At 37.4% G+C, this 14,416-nt stretch overlaps 1 protein-coding gene across 2 annotated transcripts in view; it reads left to right on the top strand.

Moving 5' to 3' along the window:
- STK26 (serine/threonine kinase 26) overlaps nt 1-14,416 on the top strand; it is a 52,395-nt gene that overhangs the window by 23,899 nt on the left and 14,080 nt on the right. For both annotated transcript variants that reach the window (XM_007992717.3, XM_073013397.1), the window contains one exon: nt 7,053-7,283. In XM_007992717.3, the coding sequence (XP_007990908.3) occupies nt 7,053-7,283 (231 nt within the window). The remainder of the gene's footprint in view (nt 1-7,052; nt 7,284-14,416) is intronic.

Raw genomic sequence — 14,416 nt, 5'->3', positions numbered from 1 at the left:
AAGTCAAGATTACTTACGGATCATTTTTCTTTAAAATTGTGATATGAAATATTTGGTAGTTGTGCATACATATGGGGGCCAATCAATTGCATAGTGGTTCAATAATTATAAAAAATTATATCATTTCCAGCAACATCTTTCCCACCAACCCCCAACCACCACAGTCTGGTTACCATTCTACTCTAGTTCTATGAGGTCAGTTTTTTAGATTCCACATGTGAGTGAGATAATGCAGTATTTGTCTTTCTGTGCCTAGCTTGCTTCACTTAGCATACTGTCTTGCAGGATCATCCATGTTGTTGCAAATGATTGGTAAAAGGATACAAAATTTTAGTTAGGAGGAGTAGGTTCAGAAGATATACTATACAACATGGTGATATAATTAATAATAACATATTGTATTATTGAAAAATGCAAATGGAGTGGATGTTAAGTGTTCTCACCACAAAGATAAGAAATATAGCATGTAATGCATGTTAATTAGCTACATTTAGTCATTTCACAATGTATATGCTGTATATTTCAAAACATCTTGTTGTATATGATAAATACATACAATTTTGTCAATTTAAAAATATTAATAAAAATTATATCAGTTGAAATATAGAAAAGTCCTATTTAAAATTTTTCCAATTCTTTTAAGTTTAAATTTTTCAAATTCTTTAAGCATTGGGATAGTACGGAGTAGACATTGGACAATTGTGTGATCTCTTTATAATGGAAAATAATTTTGGTTTTATAGCAAAAGGGGGTATAGTTTAAATTACAAATAAATCCAAGCTGTAGTGAAGGAACCTTAGACATGACAGTCAGGAGATTTGCGTTCAACTTTAAGCTTTGCTACTAGTTAACTACTTATATCTTTGAACAATTTGTAACCTCTCCAGGGTATAGTTTCCTCCCTGTAAAAATAGATTTTGGACAACAAGTTTGCTAAGTTCCTGTTCATCTCAAAGATTATCTAATTCTTTTAACTTCAAGACTCTGTATCTCTTCTTAACTTCTCTAAGACTTACCATCATTTTAACGTAAATGACCTTAAATTACATAGCTTCCATTTGGTGATCCTAGCTTAGGACAAAACGGGTATACAATAAGTGCTTGTTGCTGATGGTGATGATAAAGAGTTGAATTGAATGACCTATATACGTTTTCCTCCATTTCTAAAAGCCTGTGATTGAGAGAGCAGTCAATTGTATTTGGATTATATCTGGCACTTAAAAAAAGATAGTGTCCTGTTTTCTCCAACTCAGCACTAGTAAGAGTTATATGGCTGGTTGACTTTAAAATTCTGGTTTTTTTTGTTTTTGTTTTTGTTTTGTTTTGTTTTGAGAAAGGCTCTCACTGTGTTGCCCAGGCTGTTCCTTTGTGGGTTTTTTTGTTTTTGTTTTGTTTTGTTTTGTTTTGTTTTGAGAAAGGCTCTCACTGTGTTGCCCAGGCTGGAGTGCAGTGGTGTGATCATGGTTCACTGCAGCCTCGCGCTTCTAGGCTCAGGTGGTCCTCCCACCTCAGCCTCTTGAGTAGCTGGGACAACAGGCACGTGCCACCACGCCTGGCTAATTTTTTGTATTTCTTTTTTAGTAGAGATAGGGTTTCACCATGTTGCCCAGGCTTGTCTCGGACTCAACTAGGCTCAAACGATCCACCTGTCTCAGCCTCCGGAAGTGCTGGGATTATAGGCATGAGCCACTGCACCTGGCCTAAATCTCCTTTTTTTTAAAAAAAAAAAAGAATGATATGTTGATTAGGAAACACTCAGCAAACATTTTAGGCAATGTTCATAAGGGCAAGTGAAAAATCTTAACACAGGCGATCATAGTAGAATAGTAATTTAATTTGAGGCTCATAAACCAACTAGAGAATGACTTTTATTTGTATGCATTCTGCTTCTTAGATGACAGGAAACTGTATGTACATGGAAGTAATACAGAAAAGCATTTCATCTCTAGCCTAGGAGAACTGATTTGATCAATTTAAACAGGTAGCTAACTAGGTGTATCTCTAGTTTAGTACATTGTTAGGCTGAAGTTTTTAGTTGCTCTCTGTGATGGTCAGGGCACTTTGTATTCACTTCAAGTCACTCCTGGTGTTCCCACTTGAGGATTTCAAGGAAGTAAGAAATCTTCTTTTAAGCCTTGATATCATTAGCACATTATTTGCTCATTATTTCCTGTAACATTCCTCCTCATCAATGAGTCACTGATAGGCCTACACACGGGCCAGTCTTTGTGAAATGCAAAAAGTTATTTTATAGCTAGAGCATTCATAGTATGGGCTTTATTAAGGTAGGAAGGCAAGTGCAAAACAATTCAACCTTACTCAGCTTGGTTCTTAGTTCTGGAAGGTTCTTTTAGGACACCTGAGTTGAACCCTTCCAGGTCAAATCCTGTGAGAAATCTGCCTCCTCTTCCTTGCATCTATTGTGTTTTTACTCTCAGTCCCGGAGTCTTACTGGGGATCTTAGTTAGCTTGCTCAAATTCAAAGAACTAGTTTTTTTACCTTGATTCTTTGTCACATTTTGCTCTCCAGGTCCCCATTCTGTGAGAACTCCAAGACTCATTCTGAATCTGTCTTCAATTTTCTTGTTTCTCCTGGCCACCAATTCCTAATGCCCTCCTCCACAAGTTGACCCATTTTCTACTAGCTAGATCTAAATTTTTATCCTTCATCAGTGTTGGCTGTTATCCTCAAAACTGTGTCATCAATCACATCTTAACCTATTATAGGCCCTATCGATGATACATAGACTATATTGGGTGTAAACAATGTTTAATAATATGTGCACAAAGAGTATGGGGTATGTTGCTTGTGTTTTGACAAACATTATGTTTCTAATCTTGAGTCATCCCTCGGGGTTCCAGGATACCTTCTTCTCCTGTGTATACCAAATTGGTGCATACTCAAGTCATGCAGTCGACCCTGCAGAACCCACATATATGAAAAGTCAGCCTTCCCTATACATGGGTTTCACATTCAGGAAATATTGTATCTTTGATCTGTGTTTGGTTGAAAAAAATTCGTGTGTAAGTGAACCTGTACAGTTCAAACCCATATTGTTCAAGGGTCACCAGTGCTAATTTTAGAGACATGTCCTTAGAAGAAGTGTTGCAGATTTCATTTTTTAAAATATAGGTATGTATAGTAAATGCCAAAGTCCTCTTGGTTTTACTTTAATCTCCAAGTTGTCTACTTTTAGTGTACAAAATTAAATGAGACCCATATGCTTGCCTGGGAAAAATAAGGATAATTGGTTCCCTGTAATCAGGGATACAAATTTCACATCCATCTGCTTAGTGGTTCTCAAGTGCTGATGTCAAGACTGATATTCAAATGACTACACAGGAATCATTTGGGATGCTTTTTCAGAAGTATTGCTTGCAAGGCCCCAGTCTCAGATAGGCTGAATCAGTAGTTTTGGGGTAAGGCCTAAGTATCCACATTTTAAAAGTGATATAAGCAGTTCTAATGTATAGCCAGGATCAGAGAGCACTTAGAGAACTTGTAAGAGTTCTTTCAGCTCTCTGTTTCTGTGGTTTAAGTATCCAAGAAGCCTTCTATCTGCTCCTGACTTTACACAGAAGACAAACAAGATGTTCACCTAACATTGTTTCCTTCTGGACTTTCTTCAGAGTATTTCCATACTAAATAGTTGTTGTTATTGTTGTTTTAGTGGTAATGATACCTTCTGAATAAGACTTAAATTTCTAACAGTGTACTTAAAGCTGAAGAGTGCAAATTCAAGTTAAATAACAGGTAAAACAGGGCCAAGGAGTAATCTGATTGTCCTGAGGAGGTGGATCTGTGAGGTTTTCGTTTTCGTAGCCCTGTTTTGGTATGCCATGTGGAAGTCGTCTGCCATTAATAAGTCAATATGAGGTTAATTTAGCAGTTCCTCCTATTTGACGCTACAGAACATAGAGCTCTTTTTTGGGGGCAGCTTTGAGAAGGCAATACAAACGCAGATAGAGTAATACATTGTGATTTTTGCAGTAGAGGTAAGGAATATTTAGACATTTCAGTGTTTTTTATTATTATACTTTAAGTTCTGGGGTACATGTGCAGAACGTGCAGGTTTGTTACATAGGTATACATGTGCCTGTTGGTTTGCTGCACCCATCAACTCGTTATTTATATTAGGTATTTCTGCTAATGCTATCCCTCCCCAAGCCCCTACCCCCTGACAGGCCCTGATGTGTGATGTTCCCCTCCCTGTTTCCATGTGTTCTCATTGTTCAACTCCCACTTATGAGTGAGAACATGCAGTATTTGGTTTTCTCTTCTTGTGTTACTTTGCTGAGAATGATGGTTTCCAGTTTCATCCATGTCCCTGAAAAGGACATGAACTCATCCTTTTTTATAGCTGCATAGTATTCCATGGTGTATATGTGCCACGTTTTCTTTATCCAGTCTGTCATTGATGGGCATTTGGGTTGGAATTTCAGTATTCTTAAAAGAATATTTGATTTAGATGGAGAGGGAGCTGACTTTTCTCAGAGGTTCCAAAGAATGATGGGAATGATTAGGCAAACTAGGTTCTTTATTTAAGTGGCTTTTAATTGCATTCCTTGGGATGTTTGCTATTTATTTACTTGATCTTTGCCCTTGTGCTAAAAACAGGAAGGAAACCTGTCTTAACAAAGACTTAGGATACTTTAGTTTAAAATGATGAAGGGGGAATTATAACTTTTGTATTATCTATCAGGGATTCACAATTAGTAAATGTGGCAGGGGTCTCTATTCCTTAGCTAGCTAGGGAAGTGAGGTTATATTAGTGAAATCTTGTTTTCATGATTCCCTCCACTCTGAAAGTTGGTGTTTTGTAGGAGCAGTGTTAGACCCAAAATAAAAGAGTAGGAAGTGCAAACATTGTGTAAATGATGGATCTTTCTCTTTTTCTGTGTCTAACTTGCTATTCCTCAATTTAAAATCTTAAACTATATCCATGGATTAGGGTTTACTTCAGTGCTTCTTTAAAATGCAAAATGTGACCTGTTTTTACATTTTTTGATTTACATATTTGCAAGAACCCATTTATTGTAGGAAGCAAGGAACAGCCGTATCCTCCCTGAGGTTGACTGTTTCAATGAAATCCTTTTAAAACACTAATTAGGAAGATGAAGATTTCATTTTTGTTCCTTAACAACAGAAGATTCTTGTTATAAAGTTAGTGAATACATACACTTCCCAGAGTGTCTTATCAGAAGATATATCCTATGTGTCTTCAAATAAATGATACATTTCCAAATTTTAGAATTGTTTTATAACTGTGTCAGGAAAATGGAAATACTTTTTTTCCAAAGGAATTTATAAGGAGTGAACCCATCACCAAACTATGTAGTAAGTAATTTTTCCACAAGGTATTACAAAACCAAGAACCATCACCAAAAGTAGGAAGAGGTAACTGTGGGTTAGCCACTATGTATTAGTAGTCACAATGAAATACAAGGTCTTGGTAAAAGAGGACACCAAGGAAATCAATAATGATGGCACTCAAGTTTTTGAGAGGGTATTATAACAAAATATGAGCATTGAAAATGCATTTGCAACCTACTGGAAGCCTAAACTATTTTTAAAAGCCCATATGGAAAGCTCAAGATGTGTTTGTTCCACGTGGGTACTGGAGGTGGGTGGGGATACACAAGTAGCTTGCAGTTTCAGAGACTTCTATATGGAAAGTACAACTTTTAGAAATGGAAAAACATCCAATCAGAAAGAATGGGGAAGCGTATAAGGTAAACAGGTCATGTACAAACTGTATTTTAGGCTGTGTAAAAAGAGAACTTGGTGAAATTCTTTAAAAGCAGTCATGGGTCTTGGAGTTACCTCAAAAGGTAGTGGTTTACTGGAGTAGTAGTGTGTCCATTTGGTGATCATGGTGCAAAGAACTTGATAAGAGAAAAACAGTATTTTCAGTGGCCTCTTTGTCTAATAAGGAAGATAAAAGGGACACGCTGACTCCATAATAGTCTTCTGAAATTGACGATGAAATGAAACTAGGTAAAATTGTAGTAAATGAACAGATATTCTATGTACAGTTGACAAATTAGACACAGATAGCTCACCAGAACTTGAGAGAATCCTCCTATATTTTGAAGAAACTCAAAGTTTTTGATTAATAAAGCACTTAATGTGCTTTTGGCAGGGTTGGCCATCTTGAGTTTCTACTTGATCAGCAGTATATTTCCAGCAATATGAGTTTAAGTAAGTATAAGTATATAAAGTTTGTCTTGGGGTAAAATTTTAATTCAAAATTGTATATTATAAGATACAGAATATTTCTGAATCAGGAAACAACAGTGAATTTATAAATCTAAGTCATGCCTATACATTTGTTAACCTTAAAAGCCTATGCTTATTCCAGATTTTATTGAAGTGTTAAATTATTCTGGATCTTCACTGTGAGATGAGTTGTGAAAGTTCAATGTATTACCATTTTCTCATGATTACTAGCAATTAGTACAAAGGTATAGAATCTTAGTTCAGCTATTGATGATAACATTTCACATAGATAAGATTCCAACTAAAGAAAAACAAAGACCTGTAAAGCCTGGAGTCTTTTGCGGTCTGTATTATTTAGATGGCGGTTTGGAAGTATAGCTAAGATGATTGGGATATGCGAGTTGGAGAGAGAGGAGAGTTAAAAGGTAATATTGGCAGAATGTTAGAAACTTAAAACAGTTCACCTTAGCTTAGGTTAGATATTCTCCCACTATTGCTACATTTGCATCAATGTGTAAACTGTGTATAATCAGCAGCTTTATTCCAAAAAGTGCCTGATGTTTTGGCATGCACCGATTGTATTTTCTGTGTGAGAATGTTTGTGGTAGCAGCATCAGCTAAGCTCAGTTAGTGTGTGTGTTTCACTAGAATATGGACTAGCTGCCTGTTTGGGATTACAATTGTTCTAACAAAGCACATATGGGGAGTCAAAGAAGTTTGTATGCTTTTACAAAAATTTGTTATTGTCTTATGTGATTTAGTTTCCTTCATTAAAAAAATCTGATTCAAAACGTTTATGTTCTTTCTTTTTCTCTCTCCCCACTCCCTTTAGAATAACATAGCTGATCCAGAAGAACTGTTCACAAAATTAGAGCGCATTGGGAAAGGCTCATTTGGGGAAGTTTTCAAAGGAATTGATAACCGTACCCAGCAAGTCGTTGCTATTAAAATCATAGACCTTGAGGAAGCCGAAGATGAAATAGAAGACATTCAGCAAGAAATAACTGTCTTGAGTCAATGTGACAGCTCATATGTGACAAAATACTATGGGTCATATTTAAAGGTAATGTGTGTGCTGTATTATTTAAGTCATAAGGTATTTTCATTAGAAGTTTTTTAATTCTATTTTTTTGAAAGGCAATGTCTTAAATTAGGATTTGGCAGTCTATGGCCTCCAGGCAGAATCCAGCTCCATTTATAGTGCCAAATAAACCGTTGTTAGATTTAGCAGCTGTATCCTGAATGCATCCCAGTACTCAGCTGCACCCCTTTTCCACACCTGAACTTTTGGTTTGACGGAGGAGCAGAAATGCAGCTGGTCCTGGAGACATATCCTTTGTCAGGAAAGAGCTATCCCCCTGCATTTCCAGACACTATTCTCAATGGTCTTGACTGTCTCAACCTCAGAATTGATGGAACATGTAAGTATGTCATTTATTTCATTGAGTTGTGGTAGTTATTTACACATTTCTCTCCCCCACCAGGTTGTGAACTCCTTCATAGCAGGTAGTTTAGCTTAATCAGTTCTGGTACTTATATCCCTTGGCACAGGGTATGGCACATCTTAAGCACGTGATAAATATTTGTTAAAATGGAATTAAGTGGAATAACATCTGCCTCTGCCTCCAAATAAAAGTTGGATTTTTACTGGTTCCAGGATCATGGGATTAGCAGATACCTAAAGTTCCAGCAGATGGAGATGTTACTACATAGCAGAAAACTGGTTGGTAAAACCCAATGGTTCTTGGGTTCCATAGTTAGAAGTCAGGATTTGTGTCTGTTGAAATGTGAACAATAAGTAGCTGAAAAAAAAAAAGCCTCCACGAATTCTAGCTTAGTTTGCAGTTTGAATCATTTTTAAATTAAAACTGTTTATCCTTGTATTGCAGTTTTTCAAATGAAGACTGTACTAGATCTTTGCCATTCAGGGTTTAAAAGGAGGGAAGTGTTTGTTGTTACTGGTTGATCTATAGGCCAAAAAGAGTGTATCTATAACTAATTAAGCTGTTGACCTGCGTAAAAATTAATGCTATCATTTTATGCTCTGCTGACCAAATAAAACTTCGAATATCCATCTATACCTTTACCAAATAACCTGTCTTCAAGTTCACAGATTCTTTCTTCTGTTTGATTAGTTCTGCTATTGACACTTTATTGTATTGTGTCATTTCATTCATTGTATTTTTCAGCTCTAAAATTTCTGAGTTTTTAAAATGATTTAATCTCCTTGTTAAATTTATCATTTTGTTCTTTTATTGTTTTCCTGATTTCACTTGTTTCTTTGTATTTTCTTAAAGGTTGCTGAGCTTCCTTGATACAATTATTTTAAATTATTTGTCAGGCAGTGTATAAATCTCCATTTATTTGGAGTCAACTACTGGGAAACTATTGTGTTCTTTTGGTGATGAGATGTCTCCTTGGTTTCTCATGTTTATTATTGCCTTTTGTTGATGTCTCTGCAGTTGGTAGAGCAATCGCCTCTTCCAGACATTACAGGTTTCAATGTGAAAAGACCTTCCTCTGTAGGACGGTGTGAGAGCAATGGCTGGGTGGGTTGCAGTGGTTCTGGCTCCAATGAGGGCATAGGAGCATAGTCCCTGTGCAGCTTTGTCATTTGAGATTAGTGTTGACAAAGATTGCAGGGATCCCCAGTGGTCAATACCTTGGGTGTCTACAACAGTGGTGAGGGCTGTTTGAGGTCTTTGGTGGCGAGAACTGCTAGGGTCCCCCCAGTCTCTTTTTCTTCCACAAGAGAAATCATTGCTGAGTAGATCCCTTTTGGCATTGGGTCTGGCTTGTGGGCCCACTTGAGGTGGCACTAATGTCTAGTGAGTGATGCCCATGGAGTGGCCACAGAACTAAGGCTTTAAGCATAGGCATATCTGGAGGGACATGCTCTGGGGCCCAAGCCAATAGTAATACCAATGTCTTAGGTACAAATACCCACTACTGCTGCACAAGGCTACAGTGGCTGTAAGGGTGGGGTGGGGCCTAGCTATTTGTAGCATCTGAACTGGTGTCTGGAGCATAGGCACGCTCAGGGGGACCTTGTCTTCAGAGCCTGGAATGTGAGCTAGCTCACTATGGCAGTGATTGGCTCAAGTGTCTGAGCTGTGGGTGGGTGTAGTACAACCACTCAGCTGGTCTGGAGTCCAGAACTCAGGCTAGCTTTCAGTGGTGACTGTGTGGATGTCCGGGGCATAGGCACACTGAGAGAAACCTTGGTTCCGGGGCCCTGGGGTGTGAGCTAGCTCACTGTGGCAGTAGCTCCAATGTCTGAGGTATGGTTGAGCTCAGAGAAGACACAGAAACTGGGTCTGTAGTGCGGGCACTAGTGGAGCAGCCATGACTTAGAGGTCAGGAGCCTGCACCAGTTTTGAGAGTGGTGGCTTCTTTCTCCATGTGGCTCAACAATGTCTTCTTCTTGAGATGAAAGAGTTTTGTAGTCATGTATCCCTCTCTGGGGTTCCCTGGCAGAAATGGCTGTTGGCTATCTCAGCAGCAAGGGAGGCCAGTGTCCTCTGCAGAGCAGGCCACTGGGGACCATGATGGCTTCTACTGTGTAGTGATACCAGTAGCCTCCACCTTTCATCTTTGTTCCTAGACATTTCCTGGCCTCTCAGGTATGCTGATCTCATCAGTGATCCTTTCTGTGGAGATATTCTTTCTTTTTTCTCCACTGTGTTGCTGCAGATTGTTAAATGGGTCCTTGAATCCTCCAAGGTTACTTGGGTTTGTGGATAGCTGTCTATATTTGGGATTTTTTTTTATGTATATGTAGAGGAAGGGGGTGATTAAAACTGGTATCTCCTCTGCCATCTTGGTAACTTTGTCATCACTTTCTTGATCTATCTATGTCTATATTCGTTAATACTGATATAGAAATTCATCACAAATTTCACTGCCTGTTTACAAAACCTGACTTATTCTAATATTAGATGTATGTGGAATGAATGCATAGTAGAATGAATCATTAAACAGCCAAACAACCACTATGTATTATACACTGTATTAGGTGCTGAGGATAAAAAAAATGAACAAACTCACTACTGCTGTCAAGGCACTCATAGTCCAGTATTGCACTGAAATGATGCAGATTCTATGATTAAAGTATGCACAAGGTATAGATGATGCACAAATAAATAAGTAGTCACTTCTGTCCTTTTCAGGAGTGGCATGAATAAAAGGCCTCCAAAAGGAGGTGATAATGCTAGTAATTTCTATCCAATTTCAGCATTTACTTATAAGTGTTAGCTCTTGCTGTATTTTACTACATACATAATTATCTGCTCCTTTGTGTGATAATTTTGCTGTAATATTTGTTCCTAAAAAGCTAATTCAGCCCATCATATTCTTTTTTAGAGATCTCATGAGTGATTACGCAGTCTCAGTAGTTTTAGGTTCTCCTCCTAATTCCCATACAATTCCTTGGTGGTACATAGCCCCAGGAATTTGTTGTCTCGTGTGTGTGTGTGTGTGTGTGTGTGTGTGTGTGTGTGTGTGAGATTTGCTCATTCTGGTTTACTCTTTCTGGATTGAATCCCGGTAATTCTAGACCCTCTCTAGGGCAAATCTGAATCCTTGCTACTTTTAGGCACCTGTGACAAATACACTATTTTTGGTTGCTGACCTAAAATATTAAATAAGCCCTATTTAAAATGGCTATTCCATAATATATTGAAAAATTGGTACTGATATGGTTTGACCATTTTATTGATTGCTTATTTATTCATATTCAATACTCTCATAGAAAATGAGTTACAGCTATATCTTCTTTTCCTGAGATTTCATATAGGGTGTTTTTTAAGTAGCATAGTAGTATACATGTGCTAGTCACCCAGTATTTACTTAATCTTTAAATAATTAAAAACTAGTTTTTTGTTTGTCCCAAATTTTGATTGTAAAGTGTACTCAGACCAGCCAGTGCTACAAAACCATTGTCCAAGATAGCTTCTTAAGGGATTAAATTGAATTATTTTTATCTCCTTCACCCATCATTAATTAAACTCTATGATGTAAAACACTACTTTAAAGAACATGTTGCTTCATGATAAAATTGTAGAAATGTGCAGCTGGCTTATGTTATTTGTGTTCTGAATCTATTTAAAGTAAATAAATGTGTGTGTATATACATATGTCTCTCTACAAGACATATGTATGTACACACAGAGAAAGAAATATTCTGTAATCTTACAACATTTTCATACTATTTATTTAAATCACTTTCTTAAGTTGACCAACTCATTTACTTATCATATATATTACAACATAGTATGACTGTTTGGGTTTGTATTTTTTTCTAAACTAAAATCACATCAAATACAATAGGGTTCTGTTCCATGTAGTCAACATAAGTCAAGGCTACATCCTCTTAGTACCATCAGGGAAGTGCGTTATCAGTCAACTTACATACTTATTGTGGCCCGTTGTTCCATTTCAGGTAACATGGAGAATTTTGAGTCAAGTTAATTAAACAAACTGGGAAATGGGTTGTTCTTACCCAGGATGTCATCCATAACTAAGACCTCACTGTAAGCTGGAGGAAAAGGTTATTACATTTGAGAGAAAATTATATGCTCTTTGAAACTGTATGCAGTTGTAGTGATTTCCTTGAGTCATGCAAAAAATGTACTAGGTATTCATTTTTGACTGAGCTCACTGTATAACTTCATTTTTAAAAACAAGAGTTAAAAACCAGACAAACACATCAGTATGACCACAGTGTTTTCCTTTAATTTTAGTTCACTGGGCAGATTTTCTTGACAAAGTTAGTCTTTATGAAGAGTGCTAAAATAAGCAAACCCTTCCCTTCTGATCTCATAATATTGGAATAATCTTTTATAATCTTTAAATATTTTTCTAGTTCAATGTAAATCTTAAAATGACACTCAGGCATTGAATAGAATTTGAATCATGCCTTTATTTGCTGCTGAAAATTGCCTTTAGATTTCTGTGTATGTTAAGGAAATATTGCTTCCCACCCACCATCACCAATATTTATGAAAAAAAGAATTGAATAAAGGAGAATATTTCAGAATCATCTGTATTACTTTGTGGCCTTCTCCTTATTTTTCACTGAAACTGTATGTGCTTACAGCCAGTGTATGTATGCTCAATGCCTCTGGAATATTCCTTTATTGTTAACATTTCTTTTGGAGTTCTCTTATAAAACTTGAAGAAAATGGAGGCTGGAAAGTTTGTTCCTTCTTAAAATGTTCTTTTCTCAAAATAGGAATAGCTTTAAACTTAATATAATATACCTCTAAGAAGCCCCATGTTAGATTCAATCCAACAGATGTTTATTTATTAATGCCTACTATGTGTATTCCTATTCTTTTGCATATTATGGTTAATCTCATCTACTTTGGTCTGACAACTTCTAAATTGATGTCTCTGGTTTCATCCTCTCTGCTCAGCCCCAGATATGTGTTTATAACTTGCCTCATATTAATAGCCTGCTTATCTGTGAGTACATCAAGTGCAATAACCCTCAAACTAGGGAGGTAGCATTTGAACTAAATCTTGAGTATGATTTTGGTAGGGGTTGGAAGGTGAGAGTGAGGTAGGGACACAGCATTCCAAACTGGAAGAAAATGACTCAGAAGTGGTAAATTTTCTAGCCATATTCTTGGCAAGATGATCTCTACTGTCACTTCCAGTTTTATAAAATCTTACGTGCTGTATGTTTTTTTAAATCAGGCAAAATAAACACTAAATTTGCCATTTTCTCTGTCTCCCAAGCTGGAGTACAGTGGTGCAATCTCAGCCCACTGCAGCCTCCATCTCCCAGGTTCAATTGATCCTTCCACCTCAGCCTCCCGAGTAGCTGGGACCACAGGCGTATGCCACCACACCTAGCTAATTTTTTGTACTTTTAGTAGAGATGAGGTCTCACTATGTTGCCTAGGCTGCTGTCAGACTCCTGGACTGAAGCGATCCTCCCACCTCGGCCTCCCAAAATACCAGGATTACAGGCATGTTGTGCAGCCCTCACCACCACTGATTTCCAGAACAAATAAGGATTCCTTATTTTCAGATCTAGAAATTGAGTAGTTGTAATTTTAATGCTTAATGGTATATACTACTTTGTAAAGTCACATTTCAAGCTTTCTATGAACACGCTTTAGTGACAGTTGGCAAGCTTCTGTTTTGAATTAGTACAAACAAAAAGGCACACATTGTTTTTAACTTGGAAAACAGGTGCTTTCATTCATGCAGAACTGCAAAATAGACAGGCATGTTTTATAAGATCTTTTTCTTTTAAATGTCAGGTGAATGGGAAGCTCTCTGAATTCATATGATAGAGTATAGTACTTGTTAGAAACAAACTTGTGGCAAAAGAAACAATTTTTAACCTATCCACCATTTTAAGAACGACTTTTTTCTTCTCTTGCAAAAAGTGTAAAGATACGTCAGATTCACAATTCTCAGGTTGTGAGTGCCTAAGTTCTACACACAAATACAAGTTATATGAACCTTTCCTGGAACTCCTCTTCCCTCACCAGTACTGTGGGAATTTATTTCCTCTATTTCCTAATGTAGACTTCATTGCTAACCAAAACTCTCAGCTTTCTGCTCGCAGTGCATGCTGGTCATCTATGGCAGGAAGAGTGGGTATCAAGATTACTGGAGGAAGTGGTAGGGGAACACTGTTCCTCCCTTTCTCTTACAAATTCTACATAGTGTCAGCATACGGAAAGGAGAATCATTTTGTCTTAGTTAACTGAGCCCTCCCTTCATGGCCCAACCCTAGGCCACATCCCATTCTCCACACTACAACGTCAGTTCCACTCTGATTCTTCAACTCTCTCCCATCCCCTAAGCACTCATCATCATGTCACTGGAGTCCATTCTCTGCCTTGATAAAGTCACATCCTCATGGAGATGCCTGGAAATTTTAAATTGGACTCCTGAATACCTCCCAGGGATTTTTGAGTTTGAGGGCTACTGGCAGTAGCTTGAGAGTCTTCACCCCGCAGCTGGGGTTGTGAAGGTGAGAAACGTGTTTCTGGCATCCCAAGTTGAAGCACAATGCTGAATATATTTTTTCACTTGAAATATTGTTAAGATATAAATAGTAGTGAGTTTCCCTGGTACTTTTCATGCTATACTACGAATGAATACATTTGTGTGAAATTGTTTTTTGGGAGGACTACCCCAGGAACCTAGGCATTATTTTTATGGGAAATGCTTGCT

Source organism: Chlorocebus sabaeus, chromosome X (genome assembly GCF_047675955.1).
Source record: "Chlorocebus sabaeus isolate Y175 chromosome X, mChlSab1.0.hap1, whole genome shotgun sequence".
NCBI classification, from domain to species: domain Eukaryota; kingdom Metazoa; phylum Chordata; class Mammalia; order Primates; family Cercopithecidae; genus Chlorocebus; species Chlorocebus sabaeus.
Note: the sequence above shows the minus strand (reverse complement) of the source record. Positions and strands in the feature narration are given on the sequence as shown.